This window comes from Trichomonas vaginalis, chromosome V, assembly GCF_026262505.1.
Source record: "Trichomonas vaginalis G3 chromosome V, whole genome shotgun sequence".
Lineage (NCBI taxonomy): Eukaryota > Parabasalia > Trichomonadida > Trichomonadidae > Trichomonas > Trichomonas vaginalis.
In genome coordinates, this window is record NC_067207.1 from 31,729,099 (window position 1) to 31,749,597 (window position 20,499).

General features: G+C 32.0%; 11 protein-coding genes across 11 annotated transcripts, besides 6 other annotated features; 7 read left to right on the forward strand and 4 right to left on the reverse strand.

Annotated features, from left to right (window-relative positions):
* Positions 1 to 3,763: part of a mobile genetic element that runs on past the window's edge.
* Positions 8 to 268, reverse strand: TVAGG3_0439240 (uncharacterized protein; the record flags this gene model as incomplete). Its single annotated transcript, XM_051234139.1, has 1 exon — positions 8 to 268. The coding sequence occupies one exon, from the start codon at positions 266 to 268 to the stop codon at positions 8 to 10; it is 261 nt and encodes an 86-aa protein (XP_051103869.1).
* Positions 314 to 748, forward strand: TVAGG3_0439250 (uncharacterized protein; the record flags this gene model as incomplete). Its single annotated transcript, XM_051234140.1, has 1 exon — positions 314 to 748. One exon carries the CDS (start codon positions 314 to 316, stop codon positions 746 to 748), a length of 435 nt encoding a protein of 144 aa, XP_051103870.1.
* TVAGG3_0439260 (uncharacterized protein) lies at positions 1,923 to 2,345 on the forward strand (the record flags this gene model as incomplete). Its single annotated transcript, XM_051234141.1, has 1 exon — positions 1,923 to 2,345. One exon carries the CDS (start codon positions 1,923 to 1,925, stop codon positions 2,343 to 2,345), a length of 423 nt encoding a protein of 140 aa, XP_051103871.1.
* TVAGG3_0439270 (repellent protein 1 family) lies at positions 2,376 to 2,813 on the forward strand (the record flags this gene model as incomplete). Its single annotated transcript, XM_051234142.1, has 1 exon — positions 2,376 to 2,813. One exon carries the CDS (start codon positions 2,376 to 2,378, stop codon positions 2,811 to 2,813), a length of 438 nt encoding a protein of 145 aa, XP_051103872.1.
* A 235-nt stretch (positions 3,764 to 3,998) lies between the features above and the next one.
* Positions 3,999 to 4,060: a mobile genetic element.
* Positions 4,061 to 8,925: 4,865 nt separating this feature from the next.
* Positions 8,926 to 20,499: part of a mobile genetic element that runs on past the window's edge.
* Positions 9,386 to 9,616, forward strand: TVAGG3_0439300 (uncharacterized protein; the record flags this gene model as incomplete). Its single annotated transcript, XM_001320224.1, has 1 exon — positions 9,386 to 9,616. The coding sequence occupies one exon, from the start codon at positions 9,386 to 9,388 to the stop codon at positions 9,614 to 9,616; it is 231 nt and encodes a 76-aa protein (XP_001320259.1).
* Positions 10,894 to 10,931: a mobile genetic element.
* Positions 11,517 to 13,926: a mobile genetic element.
* Positions 12,272 to 13,714, forward strand: TVAGG3_0439330 (MULE transposase domain-containing protein; the record flags this gene model as incomplete). Its single annotated transcript, XM_001320222.1, has 1 exon — positions 12,272 to 13,714. The coding sequence occupies one exon, from the start codon at positions 12,272 to 12,274 to the stop codon at positions 13,712 to 13,714; it is 1,443 nt and encodes a 480-aa protein (XP_001320257.1).
* Positions 14,527 to 14,563: a mobile genetic element.
* On the reverse strand, positions 15,741 to 16,622 carry TVAGG3_0439350 (uncharacterized protein; the record flags this gene model as incomplete). Its single annotated transcript, XM_001320221.1, has 1 exon — positions 15,741 to 16,622. The coding sequence occupies one exon, from the start codon at positions 16,620 to 16,622 to the stop codon at positions 15,741 to 15,743; it is 882 nt and encodes a 293-aa protein (XP_001320256.1).
* On the forward strand, positions 16,672 to 17,526 carry TVAGG3_0439360 (protein of unknown function, DUF4106 family; the record flags this gene model as incomplete). The annotated part of the gene is made up of 1 exon (XM_051234143.1): positions 16,672 to 17,526. The coding sequence occupies one exon, from the start codon at positions 16,672 to 16,674 to the stop codon at positions 17,524 to 17,526; it is 855 nt and encodes a 284-aa protein (XP_051103873.1).
* Positions 17,523 to 17,924, reverse strand: TVAGG3_0439370 (uncharacterized protein; the record flags this gene model as incomplete). The annotated part of the gene is made up of 1 exon (XM_001320220.1): positions 17,523 to 17,924. One exon carries the CDS (start codon positions 17,922 to 17,924, stop codon positions 17,523 to 17,525), a length of 402 nt encoding a protein of 133 aa, XP_001320255.1.
* TVAGG3_0439380 (uncharacterized protein) lies at positions 17,950 to 18,564 on the forward strand (the record flags this gene model as incomplete). The annotated part of the gene is made up of 1 exon (XM_051234144.1): positions 17,950 to 18,564. The coding sequence occupies one exon, from the start codon at positions 17,950 to 17,952 to the stop codon at positions 18,562 to 18,564; it is 615 nt and encodes a 204-aa protein (XP_051103874.1).
* On the reverse strand, positions 18,819 to 19,595 carry TVAGG3_0439390 (uncharacterized protein; the record flags this gene model as incomplete). The annotated part of the gene is made up of 1 exon (XM_051234145.1): positions 18,819 to 19,595. The coding sequence occupies one exon, from the start codon at positions 19,593 to 19,595 to the stop codon at positions 18,819 to 18,821; it is 777 nt and encodes a 258-aa protein (XP_051103875.1).

The following is a 20,499-nucleotide window of genomic DNA, read 5'->3' on the forward strand; positions in this document are numbered from 1 at the left end:
AAACCATTTACTCTTTCTTTGCTTTTGCTTCTTTAGCTTTTGCTTCATCTTCTTCTCTAGCTTTCTTCGCCAGTAGTCTTGGGTTCTTTTGTCTTCCAGCAGCTAATGCAGCAAGTTGTTTTTCACTAAGTTTTCTCTTTGGTCTCTCTGGCTTTTGTTCTTGTTTTTGTTCCTTCAGTTCGGATAAAATTTGCTCACGAATTTCTTTCTTCAATGCTTCAACATCTATGACCCCTTGGGTCTTGTCCGTAGGGCTTGTCTGAGTCATTTGACTGCAGATAAAAAACAAAATTAAAACTTTAACCGATGTAAAATGAGCTTGTCAAAATCAGAGCGAGAGTCTATTATATTAAATGACGCCAGAGGAATACAACATCCTTTCTATTATGTAAGTCAGAGTAAAGATGGTAAAATATATGTAAGAAAAAGAAAGGTTCCATTAGCGAATACAGAGAGCGACAACATTAAGGTGTATGGTAAGGGTGAAGTCCACGAAGCCCATATAAAACCTTCTGTTCAAACTGAAAAGTCAATAGAACCAGAAGAAAAGAAGCCAGATGTACTTTCAATAACGAACCAAGAGCTTATTGCAAAGTTCGTGAATTTCATTGAAAAACAAACCGAGTCAAAGAACCCTGACCCGCCAGTGATAGAAGTTGAGACAAAAGAGAATGTACAGTTCATTGAAAATGTCAAGAAACAACTTCCACCACGAATGCCAAGAAGAAGAGTGAGAATAATGAAGTAAATAGATATTTTTATCTGAAGTAAATACATGCAGAACGAACAGCTAAACGAATTTACTCCAGCAGAGCATATTCATCAGATTCGCTCATATTTCGATATCATAGACAATGCAGTTCAAATTGGTGACACTAATAGAAAATATTCTGACGCAAAGATTCCATCACAACCTGGAACTGCTAAAGATAACACATGGGTAACATTCAATCTCTCACCTCCTGGTGAAAATATGTTGGACCTTTACAATACATTCATTACGTATAAAATGGAAGGTCAATTTATTGTAGATAAAGAAATTGGTTCAGGTTCCAATAAAACAAACCCACCAGGATTTGGATTGGTTTCGATGACGCTTTCTATGCAGTTGCTGGATATCAAATCCTTGCAAATGGTCGTATCGTATATTCTCAAGACAACGCAAGAGAAGAAGCATATATAACTTCAAACTCACAAACTACCGAACAAATAAAGAAAGTAGATGTTTTCTCAAAGACTCGACATGAAGATGTATGGAGTCATTCGGGAACATGCAGAACAGGACAAATTGTTAGTGGCCGATTACAGCAGGAAAATCATTTGATTTTAAGCTTCGTTTAAGAATTCCTGTTAAAGATTCCTTCCATTAGAAGCTATTCGATTTATTCCAGTTTGCAGGAAACATTCAGCTTAAAGTAAAGTTCAGTAGCGACGCCTTACAATGCACATCTATATCTGTAAATGATATCATTGCTTTCAATCCAACTCTTAAAGTTGCATTTGCTTCAGATTCAAATCCACCGACAAATAAATTTGTTCCATGGAATGAACCATTCACTATGATAACGAAGGCAGTAGAAGCTAGTGGAACAGTTACTATTACAACTGTAACCCAGCAACTATTTCGAACAAAGATGGATTTTAATGAATGTTTCATTCATCCAAAGTCATTCTCTTTAGACCCTAACATTTATACAGAACTTGTAGAACATTATACAAACGAGGCTTTATGTTTTCCTGTTAAAGTTATGGATTGGATTCCTATGGACGGTTCATTCTCAAAGAATACAGATAGTTCAAGTGCAACATTTACAGCAGCTTATACGCCTATTAATGTTAAAAGTATTTGGGCACTATTTAGAAAGAAAGACAACTATTATGTTAATTTTGAGAACCCTAAGTTTAAATATCTTCAGCTTTCCATGGGAGCTTATGGAAATATGCCTGCAGAACCTGAAAAATCATATGGACCTGTATTTTATGAAATGGTTGCGAACGCTTGCAATACAAACAATGATATGATAGGATTTAATGAAGATGTTATGAGGTCATTGGTGGATGATGGTAGTGTGGAACATAAATGGGATAGCTATGACAACACACATTTCTTATGTGGTTTTCCAACAGAAGTGGACTTTTGCTTCCAGCAAGGTCAAACATCTACTGCTCCAATAACATACAAATTGTCTGTTAAAGGACCTATTGAACTAGCAACTGAAAATGTACCAAAGCCACTTATTGGATTTATGAGGGATTGTTGCTTTGCCATTCAGGTGCGTGCTAATGGAATCCCAATAATAAGATTAGATGACTATAACTTAGCTACGGACGACAGTGAGGAATAAAGGATGAACGTTTATTTTTAAAGCTTATAAATGAGTTCTTCATCAAGCTCTCGTGAACCTTCACCATCTATGAAACAAACTTTACCAAACGATTATGGAGCACCTATTGAATATTTCTTACGAGCTGCACAATGGCAAAGAGCAGTCTCACCAAGGTTAGGTGTTCCACCAGCTCCTGTCAAAAATAGCATTTGGTCAAGTCCTTATATAAGATATGGTCTCCCACTAGGTTTGCTAGCTACAGCAGGAGCAGTTATGATGTTGAAAAGAAATAAAGCAAATGTTGTAAATAATACTGAAGTAGCTGAAGTTAAACAAACTCCAACACCTTCGCCAAAACCTTCAATGACTCCTGAACCTATGGAAGTACAAACTCCTGTTCAAAAGTCAACTCCTAAACCGACTCCAACATTTAAACCAGAACCTACTCCTCAAATAAATCGTAAAACTCCTGCGTTTCCTTACTGAAAAAATAACGTTATTTTTATTTAATATTAAAATTTTTATTTGATTGAAATGACAAATAAAGTCACTGAAGCAATGAAACAAAAGTTTTTGGTAGAATACATTAAATCAGGAACTATTCCAGAAGGTTTTTACATTCATACTATGAAGGATGGTAGAGTTCAGTTTAGAAAGATAAAGCAACCATTAGATAAAGAAGGAATTTTGAGAAAGATTAAACTTCATGAGGACAACATTGCTGAACTTAAGAAGAAGTTAGAAGAGTTGGATAAAGGAAGAGAGTTATAAAGCAATGAATTCAACAGGGTGAAAAAACAGGTGAAAAAAGAGGTGAGATCTCACCACTTCACCTAAATTTATTTTTGTGCTATGTTTTCATACGCGTGAGGGTGGTGATATCATTTATTTTTATTTTATTTTTAAAATTATTTTTATTTTATTTTTATATAAATGACGAAAACTATTGAGATAACAAACTACAACGGTCATGAGTTCAAGAATTTGTTCTTCGTTCCTCGTGAAAATACATTCTATCAGATACGAGGGAGAAAGGGTAAAGTTAGTTTGAGTGTTTATGACTACAAGCATAATGGAAAGTTTATACAAGCATACGATACAAACGGTAAACGTGTTTCATTATCTTTGTCAAAACTTACTAACATTTATTTTGACAGTGACTTTGACCTATATGAAGAAGAAAGTGAGTCAGAAGAATATGAACTGTTGTGTGAAGCACAGCAATGGGAGGAGTTGCAATACTTTTGTAAGTGAGAACGTTTATTTTTTACATTAGTGAGGTGAATTGGTTGGCGGCTTTGTAAATATTTAAGGTTAAGTTAGTGTTGTCGTTTGTGTTGTAAAATATACGTTAACGGTTTTGTAAAGTGTCAAATTCACATATAATGGGTAAGGAGGCGCGCAGTGCCTCAGTACCCTTGATATGTATACTAACTTGGAGACCAGGAATGCCTGCCAAATGGGTCGTTGATGGAGTTACCCAAGACTTTCTCCCAGGATCAGTACATGCTAGAGAAATACCAGAACTCCAAGATGAGGAAGAAGAAATCGATAATAAAGATGGTAAAAAAGAGAAGGAGGGACAAAGTGAAGAATATGAAGGTGGATATGAAGAAGAATATGAAATAAATTATGAAGAAGATAATGATGAATAAAATGTCACTTTTTATATTTTTGACATGTAAAGTTGTCACTTTTCTGTCAAACTGTTTTTATCGTTTTCGTATATAACAGCTTTAATGGCTTGAATATCATTAAAGCATCTTTAAAGAGTGGAGGAATTCCATCACGTGTCCATTGTAACTGTTCACGTGTAGCTCTGGAAAGGGATAGTGGAAGATCTCCACTTCTTAAAGCAGTATTAATTGTTTCCAGATTATCAAAGATGAAAAACAGAGTATCATATATGTAGAGCCAGCGAGTTTCCGGGATTGATGGAACCCTGATCTTGTATCTCGCTCTCATATCGTGATTCTTAAAGATAATGATAATCTGGTGAACTCTATTCATCAGTTCATTCAACAATGGACATTGCTTACGTGCGTGGACAATAGCATTGTTCAAGACGTGGTTAAGGCGACGAATGTACACGGTTTGTAAGCCAGGGAAAAGGGCTCCTTCTGGCCTCCAGTGGCAGAGTCCTTTAACCTGGGCTGTCAAACCATCTCCGACTACTCCAGCTACGTGGTTTTTATTAACCTTAAGAGAATCAAACCACGTATGGTAGTCCTCGTATGTCCAATTAGTCGAAATTGTTGTGTCGAAGAATTGGTGGCGATCTGTTTTGCCTGGATTGCACACACAAGAGAATAGACCATGACGGCTGCCGTGTGTTCCGCAGTCCAGGGAAATTGAGAAGATGCGGAATTCCTCGCAGAACTTTAGGCCCCGAGAGGAGTCTGTTTTGCCTAAAGTAATCAATGCCTCTCTGACACCGCGCCGTGTGAACTCAATGTCTGGGATTGTAAAGTTGATGCCCTGTTCGCGATTGACTTTATTTTTAAGCCATTTGGCGAAGCTCTCTAGGAAGCTTTTAAATGCTGGCTTCATTGTGGCATAAAGGCTTATATCTAGGCTCGCAATAAGCCTGGCAATGATCTCTTCTAACGAAGGATCATTACCAGAGCCAACTGCTTGCTGAGTATTCTCAACTTGGTGCTCAGCAGGAACGTAGTTGGGCATTGGGAGTAAAAATTTGCACTTATGATCTTTAAAATCATTTTTCCTGCTTTTTTAATGCATCGCACGAACTGCCCTTGAACTAATGTTTCACTACATTCGGCACAGTATGTAAAGAGCCTTCCTTTGTCTGATTGATTAGGCTCATTCTCATAATAGCCGATCGTAGTGAAACATTTTTTCCCACACTTTATTTCCAATGTTTCAGGAGTTGGTGGATATTTCGTCTTTTTATATGGAATCCACTCATCATATACATGAGGATCCCATGCAGTCATAATAAAAATAAAGCTTTTTGAATATATTCAATTTTTAAATGATATTTTCACGGGTTAAATATAAAATAAAGAATAAGATGTAAATTATTAAAATATTTAATTTTAAATTTTGAACCCGTGATAAATATTTTTTGCATTGTTATTAATAATGAAAAATAAAGCTTATTTCAATGAAAATTGTTCTGCAAATTTATTTCACTTTTGACCTCACTTTTTCCGTAATTCAATTTTTTACTTTTAATATTTTAGATCTTCATAATATCATTTGAAAAATTAACCATATAAAAAATCAAGTTATCAATTCACTTTTTCCGTAATTCAAAAATCAAAAATATAAATAATATATCTTTTTATCAAATATTATTATTATATTCTATGAAAAATGAGGTCCGGAAATTTTGCGGATTCCCGTAACTCAATTTTACGGAAAAAGTGCAGTAAACTATTCAAAATACGGAAAAATTGGTGTAAACTAATGATTTTACGGTAAAATCACGGAAAGTCCCGGAAGAATATATGTGCCTATATGAAATTATACAAAAATGAATCAAACGCATTTTAAAAGATTGTTCTTGTATTATAAATGCTATTCGCAGATTTATTAGTCGAAGAAAATTACCAAATTTTTGCCGATTTACAAAGCATATTTTTATAAGGCTTAAAAAATCTTTAAAATGTGACCGGTGACGGAAATCCATGGTAACCAACCGCGGTTCCCGTTTGGAATGCCATACAAATTTTTAAATAAAAACATTAAAATGTTGAAAATGTTCATATATTTTAATAGGATTTTGGCACTTTATTGAGTAATTACTACATACATATTCGAACTGAACTTGATATTTTGAAATTTAAATTATTTATCAAAATTAAAATTTAACTTGAAATTTATAATTATTTAGTCATATTTTGCATAATTCTAAGTAGATTTTGTAAAAAATCAAGAAAGAAAAATTTTAACGTGCTTTATTTTTTCTTTTTTATAATAATACATATTATTATATAATTAACATATTCATAATGTTTCACCCTTTCAAAAATATAATCATCCTCTCAAATAAACGTACATACGGGTGGCCTCTTTTTTCAAAAAATTAAAATTTGAAATTTTGGGCTCAAATATTAGAGATTTTTTCAACCTTCAACGATATATGTTGTCTATATCAGACCTCCTTTCTTTTTGATACTTAACATTGTTCCTAAATCTTAGCCGTTAAGGCTGTTCTGAAAATATTTTTTTTCGAAAAAATTCGAAAAAAATTCTTAAAATTCAAAAATCCCTTAATTCCTGAGGATTAGGGTTGTTAGATTCCCGACGATAGGTGTCTTGGAAGATTTGCCTGGTGTCATCATAGTGTCTTTAAATCAAAAATTTTATTTTGGAGTTAGTTTTATTGAGAGAGAGGGTCAAAGTTGCTATTTGTCACTTTTCCACAAGAATATAATGGGGAAAAAGTTATCATATAGTTGATCTCATTCACTGAGGTGAGAGATGCATGTAGTGTAATGTGATAAACAGTGGGATTGCTGCTCTAAGTCCTAGGTTCGAGACACATTGGCTTCATTTTTCTCTTTTTTATTGACGTAAACTATTCAATTTTTGTGTTCTCCATTCAAATTTCAGAATTTTTTTTGCAGATTTCACGCTACATTCGAAGTTACCTTTTGTAACAACCACCACTGCCTACGAAAGACGAAAGTGTGTCACGATTTCACCCGGAAATCCGATGGTTGTTTAAGAGTAAGCACTTTTGGCACCTACTCGTTTTATTGATTTTTCAATAAAAACATTTCTAAAACAAGAAAATAAAACGATAAAATATTTATATTTTATATAAGGATCTTATATATTTAAAATAAATATCATTTTATTTTTTTCATTGGTGTCTGTCAAACCATAATACACTATTCAAAAATTCAATGTGCCTTGCGGTTTCAAAAGACACCTTCAAATTGAACGATAGCACAGACACTATTGAATTTTACCCATTTTATTTAGTTTTTACCCCTTTTATTTTTAAGAATTAATGACTGAAACAGCCGTTTTGCTATGACCTCAATCACTTTTATTTATTATTTTAAATATTATTTAATTTTATTATTTGAATAGGCCAACTTATATTTGAGAAGCTCAATTTGAGACCACTTAATACATTGAAATATCATAAATATTGAAATATTAAAAAGTGTATTTCAAAATATTGAAATTATAAAAATTTATAATACTGAAATTGAGACAAATTAATAAATTCAATGTGTTTTTTTTTGAAATAACTCTCAAATATTATTTTTTTTGTTTATTTAATGATGAATAAATATGATTGCTTTAATCAATCATAAAAACTAATTTAAGTTTAAAATAATGAAAGGATAATTTGATCGTTTTTTAAAATACAATTATTTTTGATGATTTGCAAGAATCTTTGAAAAGAATATAATATAGGTTCTATTTTTGTAAAATTTATCCAAATCATGTATTACATAAATTACGATTAAAACGATGAAAGAACCAAAAAGTGTGTTTTGTGTTTTGTTGTTGCGTGTTGGATGCGGGATCCTGTTATTTCCGAAATCGACAAAAAATTTGGAAATTTAATTTCCGAAATCGAAATTATATTAATGTTTTTAATATTCTTATATCAAAAGGATTAAAGTTCATTAAGAGAAAAACAATTCTTCTTCAATCTATTGGCGCATTTATTTCTACACGCCAATAAGGAAGGGAAAATTATAAGACACCATGGTGTCTTCAAAACGCTAATTTTTGATATTTTTAACAACCCTACTGAGGATTTTGGAAAAAGTTTTTACATGAACATGTGTATATTATATGAAGTATATTGATAAGGTAAAAATCAAATTTTATTGCATATTCATCGAGAAAATAAACTAACGAATCCCTCAAAATTGAGAGGGTAATCCTCCTCCTCTCAAATAAACGTACATACGGGTGCACCCTTAATCATCACAGCCGATACTGCACTAAAGTTTACAGCAAATACCGCACAAACATTATCGTTGATTGAAAAATCTATATTCTATTCTTGTTCATCAAAAAGTGACGGCGGATCTATATATTACAACAACGGGGAAATCGTTTTCAACAAGGCATGTTTCTTTCATTCAGTATCAGAGGGAAGAGGCCAAGTTATGAGATCATATGTTTCGTCATCACCCAATAAAAAGAACAATTTAATAATGACAAGTGTCAATTTTTGTGGTAAAAGTGACAAAAAATATCCCATTGATAACTATTATGGCCAATCCGAAACCGAAAATGGTAATTTTACAAACAATTGCGCCATCCAAAATGCAGGTGTTAATATTGAGTATTTACATTCAAGTTGCAGCCTTAAATTTTCTTCGTTTTATAACTGTAGTCAAAGCACATCAAAGCAAGCTTGCATGATCCATTATTGTAATGGAATTAAGCTCCTCTTATTGAATATAAGTTACTACAATATCATTAGAAACGGTAATTATAACTACCAAAAAATAAAATATCAAGGTGTATTCGATTTAAATAAGATGAAAACAGAAATTTATTGGTGCATCATAAAAGAGAACTATATTCTAAGCATTGTTTATCTTCTTGATTGTGGTGTTGAAGTAAAATCTTCATTTTGTGATAATGAAATAAAAGTTAGTATGACTATGTTGGGTACTGTGGCACTGCGTTCCACCTTACCCAAGATAACAGTTTGACACTTTACGAAACCGGTAACGTATATTTTACAACACAACCATAACACCAACTTAACCTTAAATATTTACAAAACCATCTGACACATAAACGACTTCACTAACGACTTCACTAACGAATTCACTACCGTCCTCACTAAATAAAAAATAACCTTATTTTTATTTTTTTTTAATTTTTTATTTCATTACAAAGACATCTCTGACTACATTTACTATGACTCTTTCCCAGAACGTTTCCGTGAACTATTCAAAACTCAAGTAAAACTGAGAAACATGCATTTTAACAAAGACAGACCCATTGACGATGAAAGAAATCCTGAATATATTATAATACCTTATGATGCTAAATTTATTGCATACATTCCTTATGGACGTAGAGGAACGAAAACTATTTCAACAATGACCAAAAATTATTTCTGGAGCGATGAAGAAAATTGCCTTATCTACATAAATGCATACTTAAATAAAGCTACATATTGTACAAAAGAAGGTTGGACTGGATTTGAGCTCTACATATACGACGACGATGGAAACAGACGTTGTGTATACCCATACGATAATATGTACCATTGTTTTCATCAAGCATTAAACGAATACATAGTCAGTAAGGGTCTCATTCCTGTTGAGTAGATATGCTTTATTTTTGTTCCCACATTTATTTAAAAATAAATGATATCACCACCCTCACACGTATGAAAACATAGCGCAAAAATAAATTTAGGGTAGAAGGTTAGATCTAACCCGATTTCTAACCCGATAACTAACCTTGTGAATTTACACCAAAAATAAATTTAGGGTAGAAGGTTAGATCTAACCCGATTTCTAACCCGATAACTAACCTTGTGAATTTACACCAAAAATAAATTTAGGGTAGAAGGTTAGATCTAACCCGATTTCTAACCCGATAACTAACCTTGTGAATTTACACCAAAAATAAATTTAGGGTAGAAGGTTAGATCTAACCCGATTTCTAACCCGATAACTAACCTTGTGAATTTACACCAAAAATAAATTTAGGGTAGAAGGTTAGATCTAACCCGATTTCTAACCTCATTTCTACCCTGTTGAATTCATTGCTTTATAACTCTCTTCCTTGGTTTCTTTTTAGTTGCTTTCTTCACGTCTGTCTCCAACTTGACTGTCTTTCTTCTTCGGCCGTAATGATACCAATTACTTCCACCAGTCAATTGGTCAAATGGTCTTTCGTAAGGGTTTCCATACATTCCATAGGGACCATACGGAAGAACTACTAGTGGAGAAGAAACATTTTCTTTAGTTCCATCGACTCTATTTAAATGCATTGTTTCACCTTTCATCTGGTCATTAAAGTCTTTTGCGTGTTTTGCAAACTCATCGTCCTTTCCTAAAGCATTTTCTGACTCAGTCGCAACCAAATTGGATGCTTTATTTATGAGTCCTATTTTATTTAATCTTAACTTCTTTGCAACCCAGCCTCCAATCTTTCCTTTATTTGCATCTAATGTCTTCGAAACCCTTCCTCCACTCATTTTATATACTGCGTCATAAGCTCCAAGTGATTTTGCTCCAAATGCTAAGAGTGTGGTAGAATTTACGAAAAAGTGACACTCAACCTTAAATTTCCAAACACTATTTTTTGATTGTATTTTGTTATTTATATATTTATATATATAAATATATTTATATATGTATATTTATATATGTATATTTATATATGTATATTTATATATGTATATTTATATATGTATATTTATATATGTATATTTATATATGTATATTTATATATGTATATTTATATATGTATATTTATATATGTATATTTATATATGTATATATTTATATATGTATATATTTATATATGTATATATTTATATATGTATATATTTATATATGTATATATTTATATATGTATATATTTATATATGTATTGTTGTAAACAGAAATTCATCAAAAGTGACACCTCAGAAAAGCTAAAATATTGAATTTTTGGAACTTTTGATAGAGCACGTTTTTAAATATTAATTAAAGTAAATGTATATTTTGTAAAGATTCTTTTTAATAAAAAATAAAATTTTGAAGAAGAACACAAAATCTTCTGAAAAATAATATCACATAAACTCATATTATTTTCTAATATATAACTATTTTATATAAAAATCAAATTCAATGATCTTAAAAGCGAAGGATAAACCTCAAAATTTACGAATATAATGAGTGGGAATATAATGCTTATCTATCATAAAACCATATGAAATATCAATTTTTGCTTTACGCCTAATTTTTGACGACAATTAGCAAAAAATGTTAAATGTTAACACTCAGTCCATTTGAATATAAAAAATAAAATTGACTTTGATTAAATGTTTTTATTTATCATGCAATTCTTCTTGCGACCAAAGATTTGAATAAAATTTCAAAAAATAAGATAGCTTAAAAAATAATATACGGTAGTGTTTACTAATAGATGAATAGTATATAAATTCTATTAAAATGGATTTGATCCAAAAAAATATAAAACCAAAAATAATTGTTATAATTTAAATGAAGAAGTGAGAAAGGGACAGACTAGCCCATTGTCACTTTTTAATTTAGCAAATGAACGCTTATGGAGTGGAGTTTTTGGGTAAATCTGATTTGCTTATAAATGAAATAAAATTAAAAGAAACCATATTGGCATTATATTATGCAAAAATAAATAATCTTACTTAGTACTTTTAAAGTTAATTTCAGAAAAAATTTGACACAATGGTATCCGGCACATACAAGTGGTGTACAACCAAAATATAAGTTGGTTTAAACATATATTGCTATATCTCATGATCTTACTTAGTACTTTTAAAGTTAATTTCAGAAAAAATTTGACACAATGGTATCCGGCACATACAAGTGGTGTACAACCAAAATATAAGTTGGTTTAAACATATATTGCTATATCTCATGATCTTACTTAGTACTTTTAAAGTTAATTTCAGAAAAAATTTGACACAATGGTATCCGGCACATACAAGTGGTGTACAACCAAAATATAAGTTGGTTTAAACATATATTGCTATATCTCATGATCTTACTTAGTACTTTTAAAGTTAATTTCAGAAAAAATTTGACACAATGGTATCCGGCACATACAAGTGGTGTACAACCAAAATTTCATATCCCTAGTTTTACATTTATGTTTAGTTTTATTTCACCTAATTTTCAAAGATCATAATTGAATTAGATGGCCAAGCTATTCAAAACACGACCAAGCTTATCAAAATAAGACCAATATATTCAAAATTCTTTATTCTTTCAAATCATTTCATTTTAATGCAGATCCAAGATCACGAACTCACATATATCGAGTTGCTTAAGTATGGAGTGCAACAAGAAATCCAAGCAGGTTGTAGTTATTCATATAAAACTAGGAAAGAAAGAAATCAAATCCAATTTAATTGTAAGTGGCCGAATTGTCCATGTCGCTTCCTTGTTGATACACTTCCCGATGACAAGTACCACATACGAAAATGTATTAACACCCACAATCATTCTGCCCCTTTTCCAAACAAATCACAACAAATTACATCATATTTTTATAGATCTTATTTAACAAGATACTTTGAATCAAATCAAGACCGTGTTTACGCACAATTAAGGTGTTTCAAAGATCTTAATATCCCATTTGATAGTGGGATCATTCCGGAAATGTTTCAACAATCTACAGATGCTTTAAAAAAGTTTTCTAAACGCCTTCATGCAATCAATACCCGTTTCTCAGCGGATGATGTTACATCTCTTGCAATTTTTGTCGACATGGTTAAGAGTCATTCTCCGGATGATCTCATCGAGTTTATTCACGAGCCAGATCGTATGATTTTCTATTACGCCCCATTCGAAGCAAATGCTTTTTCACATCAAATACAAACTTATCACATTGATTCCACTTATAAGCTCTTGCGCTCTCGCATACCATTTTATGCCGTCACTGGCAAATTCGCGGAATCAATTGTTTTTCCGTTTTTGTATTTTTTCGTTTGGCCCGACACAAGTGAAAATATACAAGTTTGTCTCACAGCATATTTTGGCTCCATCAATCGCGAACCATCTTATTTTTCAATGGACTGCGCACCTCAAATCACAAATGCTGTTGAAACAGCCATCCCCTTATGCCAGATCATTTGGTGTGGCGTTCATGTGTTGCGCGCTGTCATGAGAAAGGCTGAAAAGTTTCAAGATCGTTCCAACTTCGAAACTTTCTATAACTTAATGAAGTTATTGGTCTTTGGTTCTGAAGAGGAAGAAATTGATCCTGATGAAATTTACAACAATTTAGAAGAAATTTTAAATGAGGAACCTGCTGCCCGTGAATACTTTGACCGACAGTGGCGCCATCATCTTGACAGGTGGATGCTTCGCTATATAAATGAAGGAGATGGAACAAACAACATCTCGGAATCACATTTCAAGGTTTTGAAGCACCAGTACTTCCCAGAAAGGCGAAATCTTCGACTCGATGAACTTGTCATCGAGTTATATTCCAGTGTTGTTCCTTCATTCCTGATTAAGTTGCAAATTAAAGGTCTGGATTCAGAGAGAAGTGTTAAAGTTATCAAAAAAGTCACAAGAGATTTCGAAGAAATGACACAATTTAAAAAAGTCGAATGCATCAGTATGCTTGAAGCTGTTCAGAAAGGTCTGAAAAATGATACACTTGATCCCAACATTGTTTACTCAACATTAAAAATATTATTGCAAAGAAAACATTTGATTTAATAAACATTTAATTTATTATAATTAATTTTTTATTACAGTATAGTAAAAAATGCTATAAATAAATTATTATATTTTATTAAAATGTGACTTTTAATAGTAAGTGAATAAAATAAATCAGGAATTGGGAAAGAAATAAGGTTAATTAAAAATAATGAAAATTACAAGTTTAAGGTTAATGAAAAAGTGACAATGGGCGAGTTTGTCCCCCACTCTGAAGAAGTAATTTAAAACGATTTTATTTATGATCAAATTTTATATATTTTTTGGATCAAATCCATTTTAATAGAATTTATATACTATTCATCTATTAGTAAACACTACCGTATATTATTTTTTAAGCTATCTTATTTTTTGAACTTTTATTCAAATCTTTGGTCGCAAGAAGAATTGCATGATAAATAAAAACATTTAATCAAAGTCAATTTTATTTTTCATATTCAAATGGACTGAGTGTTAACATTTAACATTTTTTGCTAATTGTCGTCAAAAATTAGGCGTAAAGCAAAAATTGATATTTCATATGGTTTTATGATAGATAAGCATTATATTCCCACTCATTATATTCGTAAATTTTGAGGTTTATCCTTCGCTTTTAAGATCATTGAATTTGATTTTTATATAAAATAGTTATATATTAGAAAATAATATGAGTTTATGTGATATTATTTTTCAGAAGATTTCATTCTATATGCCTATGAAAAGTACTCTCAAAACTAACTTTTTCCTAATTATAATTAAATCTAGAATATTGTATTATGCTTAGTATTATTTCATTTTTCTCATTCAATTTAGAATTTACAAATGTCAAAAAATTGAGAGCTGTCACTTTTGATGAATTTCTGTTTATTACAGTATATATTTATATATGTATATATTTATATATGTATATATGCATGTATTTATATATGTATATTTATTTAAAAAAATTAAAAATAATATAATTAAAATTTATTTATATTTTAAATTTCATACTGATCTTCGATTCCAATTTGTGAATTGATATCATTAACAATTGAATTTCGGTGCACCCCTATGAGAGCGCTGGCGACCGAAACACCACTAGTAAGATTGTGTATTAGAAACTGCTTCATGCTGTGTTGAGTAAGCTTCGATGTCTTTGTAGGATAGCTTTCTGAGAGCGAAACAAGATAGTGTTGAAAAAAAAATTGAAAATCTGAGAGACTGTGCAAGAGCCAACGACCAAAACACTACCAGTAAGATACAGCAGTAGTAGCTGCTTCATGCTGCATTGAGTATTGTTGAATAATTTGAAGTAGTGGTTTTTGAAATCAGCACCCCTATGAGAGCGCTGGCGACCGAAACACCACTAGTAAGATTGTGTATTAGAAACTGCTTCATGCTGTGTTGAGTAAGCTTCGATATCTTTATCAGACCACCTTTAAATTAACCACTCACATTCTCACTGTGGTCCATCTAAAATTTGTAAACTTTATGACATAAAATTATATTATATGCAGGATCCCACCTATTACTTAATCTTTTTGGAATAAATGTTTTATAATATTTATCGATTGATTGTAATTTTTTGTATAAAAAAGTTTTTTATTTATATTAAAAATATATTCGGTTAATGATATTATCTTATAATTTGTAAATAAATCTAGTAATAAAATAACTTTAATAGTTGGTGTCACTTTTTCGAAAATTCTGGTTTTTTCTCTAATGTCTTCGAAACCCTTCCTCCACTCATTTTATTTACTGCGTCATAAGCTCCAAGTGCTTTTGCTCCAAATGCTAATGCTTTTGTTCCCATTGCGCCTAAAGCTGCCCAAGCTACCATTTACACCATATTAAAATCATCTCTCTTCAATATTATCTCATAAAAGTTCTCGTTACTGGAGAAAGTCAATGAAACATAAACGTTCTCACGGGCTTCGCCCTCATCGCTTTGCGGTCTATCTAACTTCTTTCTTATCTCATCTATACGCTTCAAAATGTCTGAACAATTGCTAACATCTTCTACAACGGTTATTTCATCATGAATGACCTTCAAGAACAAGCTCATTTAATATGCAATTAAAATCATTTCAATAATGAGTCCATCCTTTCCATCTTTAGGTAGCACAACATCTTTCATTGAAGAAGGTTCGACAAGTCTTATGTTAAACTTACTGACAAAGTTTGTTATACTATAATGCTTCGGTGGCGAATACATATAGTTTGAAAGACATAATATAGATTCTTCAGCAAATTCACTTATACTGGATTTTATAACAATGTTCTCACGAGACCAAATACCACCAATTGACAATCTTGTAAGCAATCCTGCTGAACCTTCTACTGTAAACGTCGATGGTAACATTCCACGAAGGTCATCTATTGACATCTTTGAGTCACTGAATTTAAATATTTTCTTAAAGCAATCGTCATTATCTAACCATGCAATAGCTTTGAAGTTTTCATTCGAATATACATCTGCTTCATTAAATGTAAAACCTGACTTCTTTGCAGAGACGACTTTAAAATCTATTGAGTTTGTTTCAAAATTATATGCTATGGTAACTTCTGAAGGTAATGGATGCCCTTCCACAGTCAGTTGTTCTCTCACTACCGTTTGAAGCTTTGTGTTAAAAACTTTCATGTCATCTCCTGTGTCTAGGTTCACATACACAGCAACAGGAAAACTATCTTGCTTCTTTGTTTCATCATTATACCTCAAAACATTAAAGTTCTTCAATAATATTGTTCTTCCTGCTGGAATACTTCTAACTTGTCTGATTTCAATAGCTTTCTCACCTCCTACATACTCTACCCAGTGTCTTGGATATTCATAAGTATACTGACTTTCTTGAATTTTGGTAGGTTTCATCATAACATGTTCATAGTATATCTTTATACTCTTGTCAGTTAGACTCGGTGCTATGTTCTGAATATTTCTGACTTGCATTTTTAATAAGATTAAAATGAAGCATTTAATACATGACGTAGATGAAGACATGAATGAAAGCAGTGAAAAGCTCAACAGTTCTCTCATTCTTCCTTTCAGTAAGGACTATGAGTTCTGTTCAAATGATGTGTATTTCTATTGTGGAAAGATGGGTTCAGGTAAGACATTTAACCTCATTCGTCATATACTCATAACAGAGCGTTTAGGAAATGACTCATATTATGACCAAATCATTATATCAGCAACTTCAGACTCTATGGACTCAACAGCGAAAACATTTATGTCAAAAGTTCAAGCCTCTGTCGTTAAAGTTCCAGACAGTGAACTCATTGAATTTCTTCAACGTTACATTCGACGTAAGAGGAAATATTATGCCATCGTTGAATTTATACAGTCAGGAATGCAAAAGACTTCTGAGGAGATGGAAAGAATTATTGACAAACACCACTTACGTCAGTACTCAGGAATTTACGATATGAACCGACTTACAAACTACATTCTGTCAAAACTTTCAAAATACCCCTTCAAAAAGTATCCTTCAAACACTCTGCTCGTTTGTGACGACTTCGCCGGAAAAGGTTTAGTGTCAAAACCAGACTCACCATTAGCTAACATCATTACTAAAGTCAGACATTATCACTTAACTGTAGCAATACTTATGCAAACATGGAGGTTTTTAGCTTTAAACATAAAACGTCTCATAACTGACTTCGTTATCTTTCAAGGTTTCTCACGTTATGATATTGAACTCATTTGGAAACAGTCAGGTATAACATTACCTTTTGAAGAAATTTGGGAAGCATATAAGTCTCTCATCTCTCCTCGTTCATACCTTGAGATTCATATCATGACTAATACCATTAAAGTCAAAAATATTCCATGGGAACGACCAACATTGTTTTAAAGTTTAACCTTCAATTGACTGATGGTAAACAAATTCCATGCATCTCTGTCGCCATTTCTGTTAATATTTTTGCTGTCATTCATATCATCCACTTCCCCATCCGTTAGCTTTTGAGGATATGCGTTAGAATAGCTGTTCTTAAATGAAGGCTTTTCACCTTTGAGAGCATAAACTCTATAACTTTCTGCATACTTTATGTTTGAACCTCCTGAGCCATCATTGACATAAATTTTTATAGGCTTCCACCCTTTGTTCATATTCCTGCTTCTTCCCTTTGCTCTTTTGTTCAGTAGTTCTACATCTTTATACACAGCTCCTGTCTCAGTGAATTCAACAATATTTTCATTCGTTAGCTTTACATTCAAACCCTTGTCGAGTATATTGTTCATTTCATACATATAAAAGGTTTTTATTCTATATGAAATGAGAAGCAAATCCATCTTAGCTGGTGCCGTTAATGTTCCAATTGAACCAACATCAAATGTTGACTCACGAACGACAAACAATATTGTCATAAAGAACTATAGTTCAGAGTGTTTGAAAGAAAAGGAGCCAGAACTTAAGTCGGTGAATTTAAACTCAGCTTCAAACGCTAACGCTACATCAGATGTTAAGTTAGAGTATCCACCATTAGACCAAATTCTTTCAAGAGAAGCCAACGACAACCCTTACACAAATGTTCAAACAAATCCTTCAGATAACGTAGACCATTACCTTCTTCAGTTATACCAAACAATTTTACTCAAAGACGATAAGAAGCTTTTGATAAATCTTATAAGTAAGAACCAAATAATTCTAACAAAGGAGGACCTTGAAAATGTTATATCACGAATAACAGGGAAACAATGTGTCATTGACTATCTCGACCCTGAAATCGAATGCTGTGGTCAAACTCCAATATTCATGAAAATAGGTAACATCCGCATCATTGAAACACCAGGAACTACAGGAGTTGAGTTTAAGTATAAATATTCAAACGAGTATACAAAACTTTCAACAGAATATAAGCTTTGTTTGAAATATGTTTTAGTAAATTAAAACAGTCAGGACCTTCGGTCTTGGCGCTTTGCGCCGTCAGTCAAAAAAATTTCAAGTTAGCAATTTGTAATATCTATCCAAAACTTCTTCAACACTATCGAACTCATCTTCATAATGCAAACATAATCTTATTGACTTGGTGCAGTTTTCACTAACACAATATTTTTCTGTTCTCTTGACTGACATAACTAACTCATTTGTTTCATCAAACAGCAACAACCAAAGTTCATGACCTAATACATAACATTCATACTTTATATTTTTAGCTCTGAGTTCTCTTGTAAGCTGTTGCATTTAATATTTTCTAAAAAGTCAACTTCAACAGTCATTCGCACTGGTGCCTTCAGTTCTACAGGCTCTCCTTGAAAGTCAACAAGTCTGAATTGCATGTCTTTCAAATTATGAGGACTAATGCGAACCCATTTACCTAAATGAGTTGCTATGACAGGAACGTTTGGAATGAACATTGAATTGACTGCATAACAGAAGGATTTATATTCTACTGAACCTTTACTATTAACTCCTGAAATACCTGTGACATTAGCTATTTTTGACTCAATGTACAAACAATTGTCATAACATACGTATGGAACAGATTTCATCTCAATCGTTTTGTCAACACTTTTCAAAGGAAATGTCATATGGTATGCTCCCAGAAGCAATTGAACTCTATGACTCATTCGTGTTATCTTAAACTCCTTCACATAACTGAACTTCAAAACTCCTGCAATAAGTTTAACATTCATTAAGTTTTCTTCGTTATCCTTGTTTATTGTAGTATTTATGAGAACATTTAACACTCCAGCTAATGTTTCCATCTTATATTCTACATTATTGTGAAATCTTATTTCGTGCTTCTTTCCATCTATTTCAAGCTCCATGAAATCTGTTTCATCTGTTATGACAAAAGTTGCGATAGTATTGAAGTCAAGAACTCTGAAAGCAAGCGCTTCATTCTGAAGACCTAAGTTTGTTTGTAGCTTTACTGTCCCGTATTCGTTCGGGTCTGTACTTTGTAAATAGAACAACATTTTATTCTTATTAAAATATGACTATTGCTGCATATGCGTATGAAGCTGACAGAGCTAAACGTTTATATTTTGGTCAATACTCTCTCACACTTACTGACAAATATATTGTTATTTCTGATGGAAATACTGAGAAATATATAACATGGAAGGACTATGAAAAGTTTGACCCTATTTTAACTCCATGTACTATGCCATTCATTGTAAATGGTGAAATTATTGAAAAAGATAACACAACAGTTTATAGGTCTGTTTATGAAGCATTAGAATATATGTTGAATTATAATCCCGAAAGATTTGATCCAAGCACTACGCCATGCACAATGCCCTTTATTAAGGACGGTGAAATCGTAAGAGTTCCGAATTCAACGGTTTATACAGCTGTTCAAAACAGTTTACAAAACATTTTGGCAAATATCTTTAATTCAGAAACTACAGAAATAAAATTACCGTATATAACAGATGCTAAAGAAATTAAATCAAAAACAACAACATTATTTACGTCACTTAATGATTTAATGACTTATATCATTAATACTCCTTCTCCGACTACGGCATTTGATCCAAACACGACGGTTTGCAGTGTACCTTTCATTAAGGACAGTTCAGTAATTGAATTAAGGGATTCAACAGTTAATGAATCATTAAAGGCTTCATTAATGAAAATCATTGATTTTAACTCATTCATGAATACATATAATTCATTCATTAATGTTTCATACACTTCTAAAGAAGGTGAGTCAAAAACTATAGATAAAGCGGTGTATGAAATAAAAGCATCAATGACGAAATTGAATTCGTTAACTTTTGATGGTGATAGTTCTGTTAACAGCATGACATCAGGAAAAACGATTTTAACGAAAGAATATTTAAAATCTCATGTTAGTGAGTTCGTTGAAATTGAAAA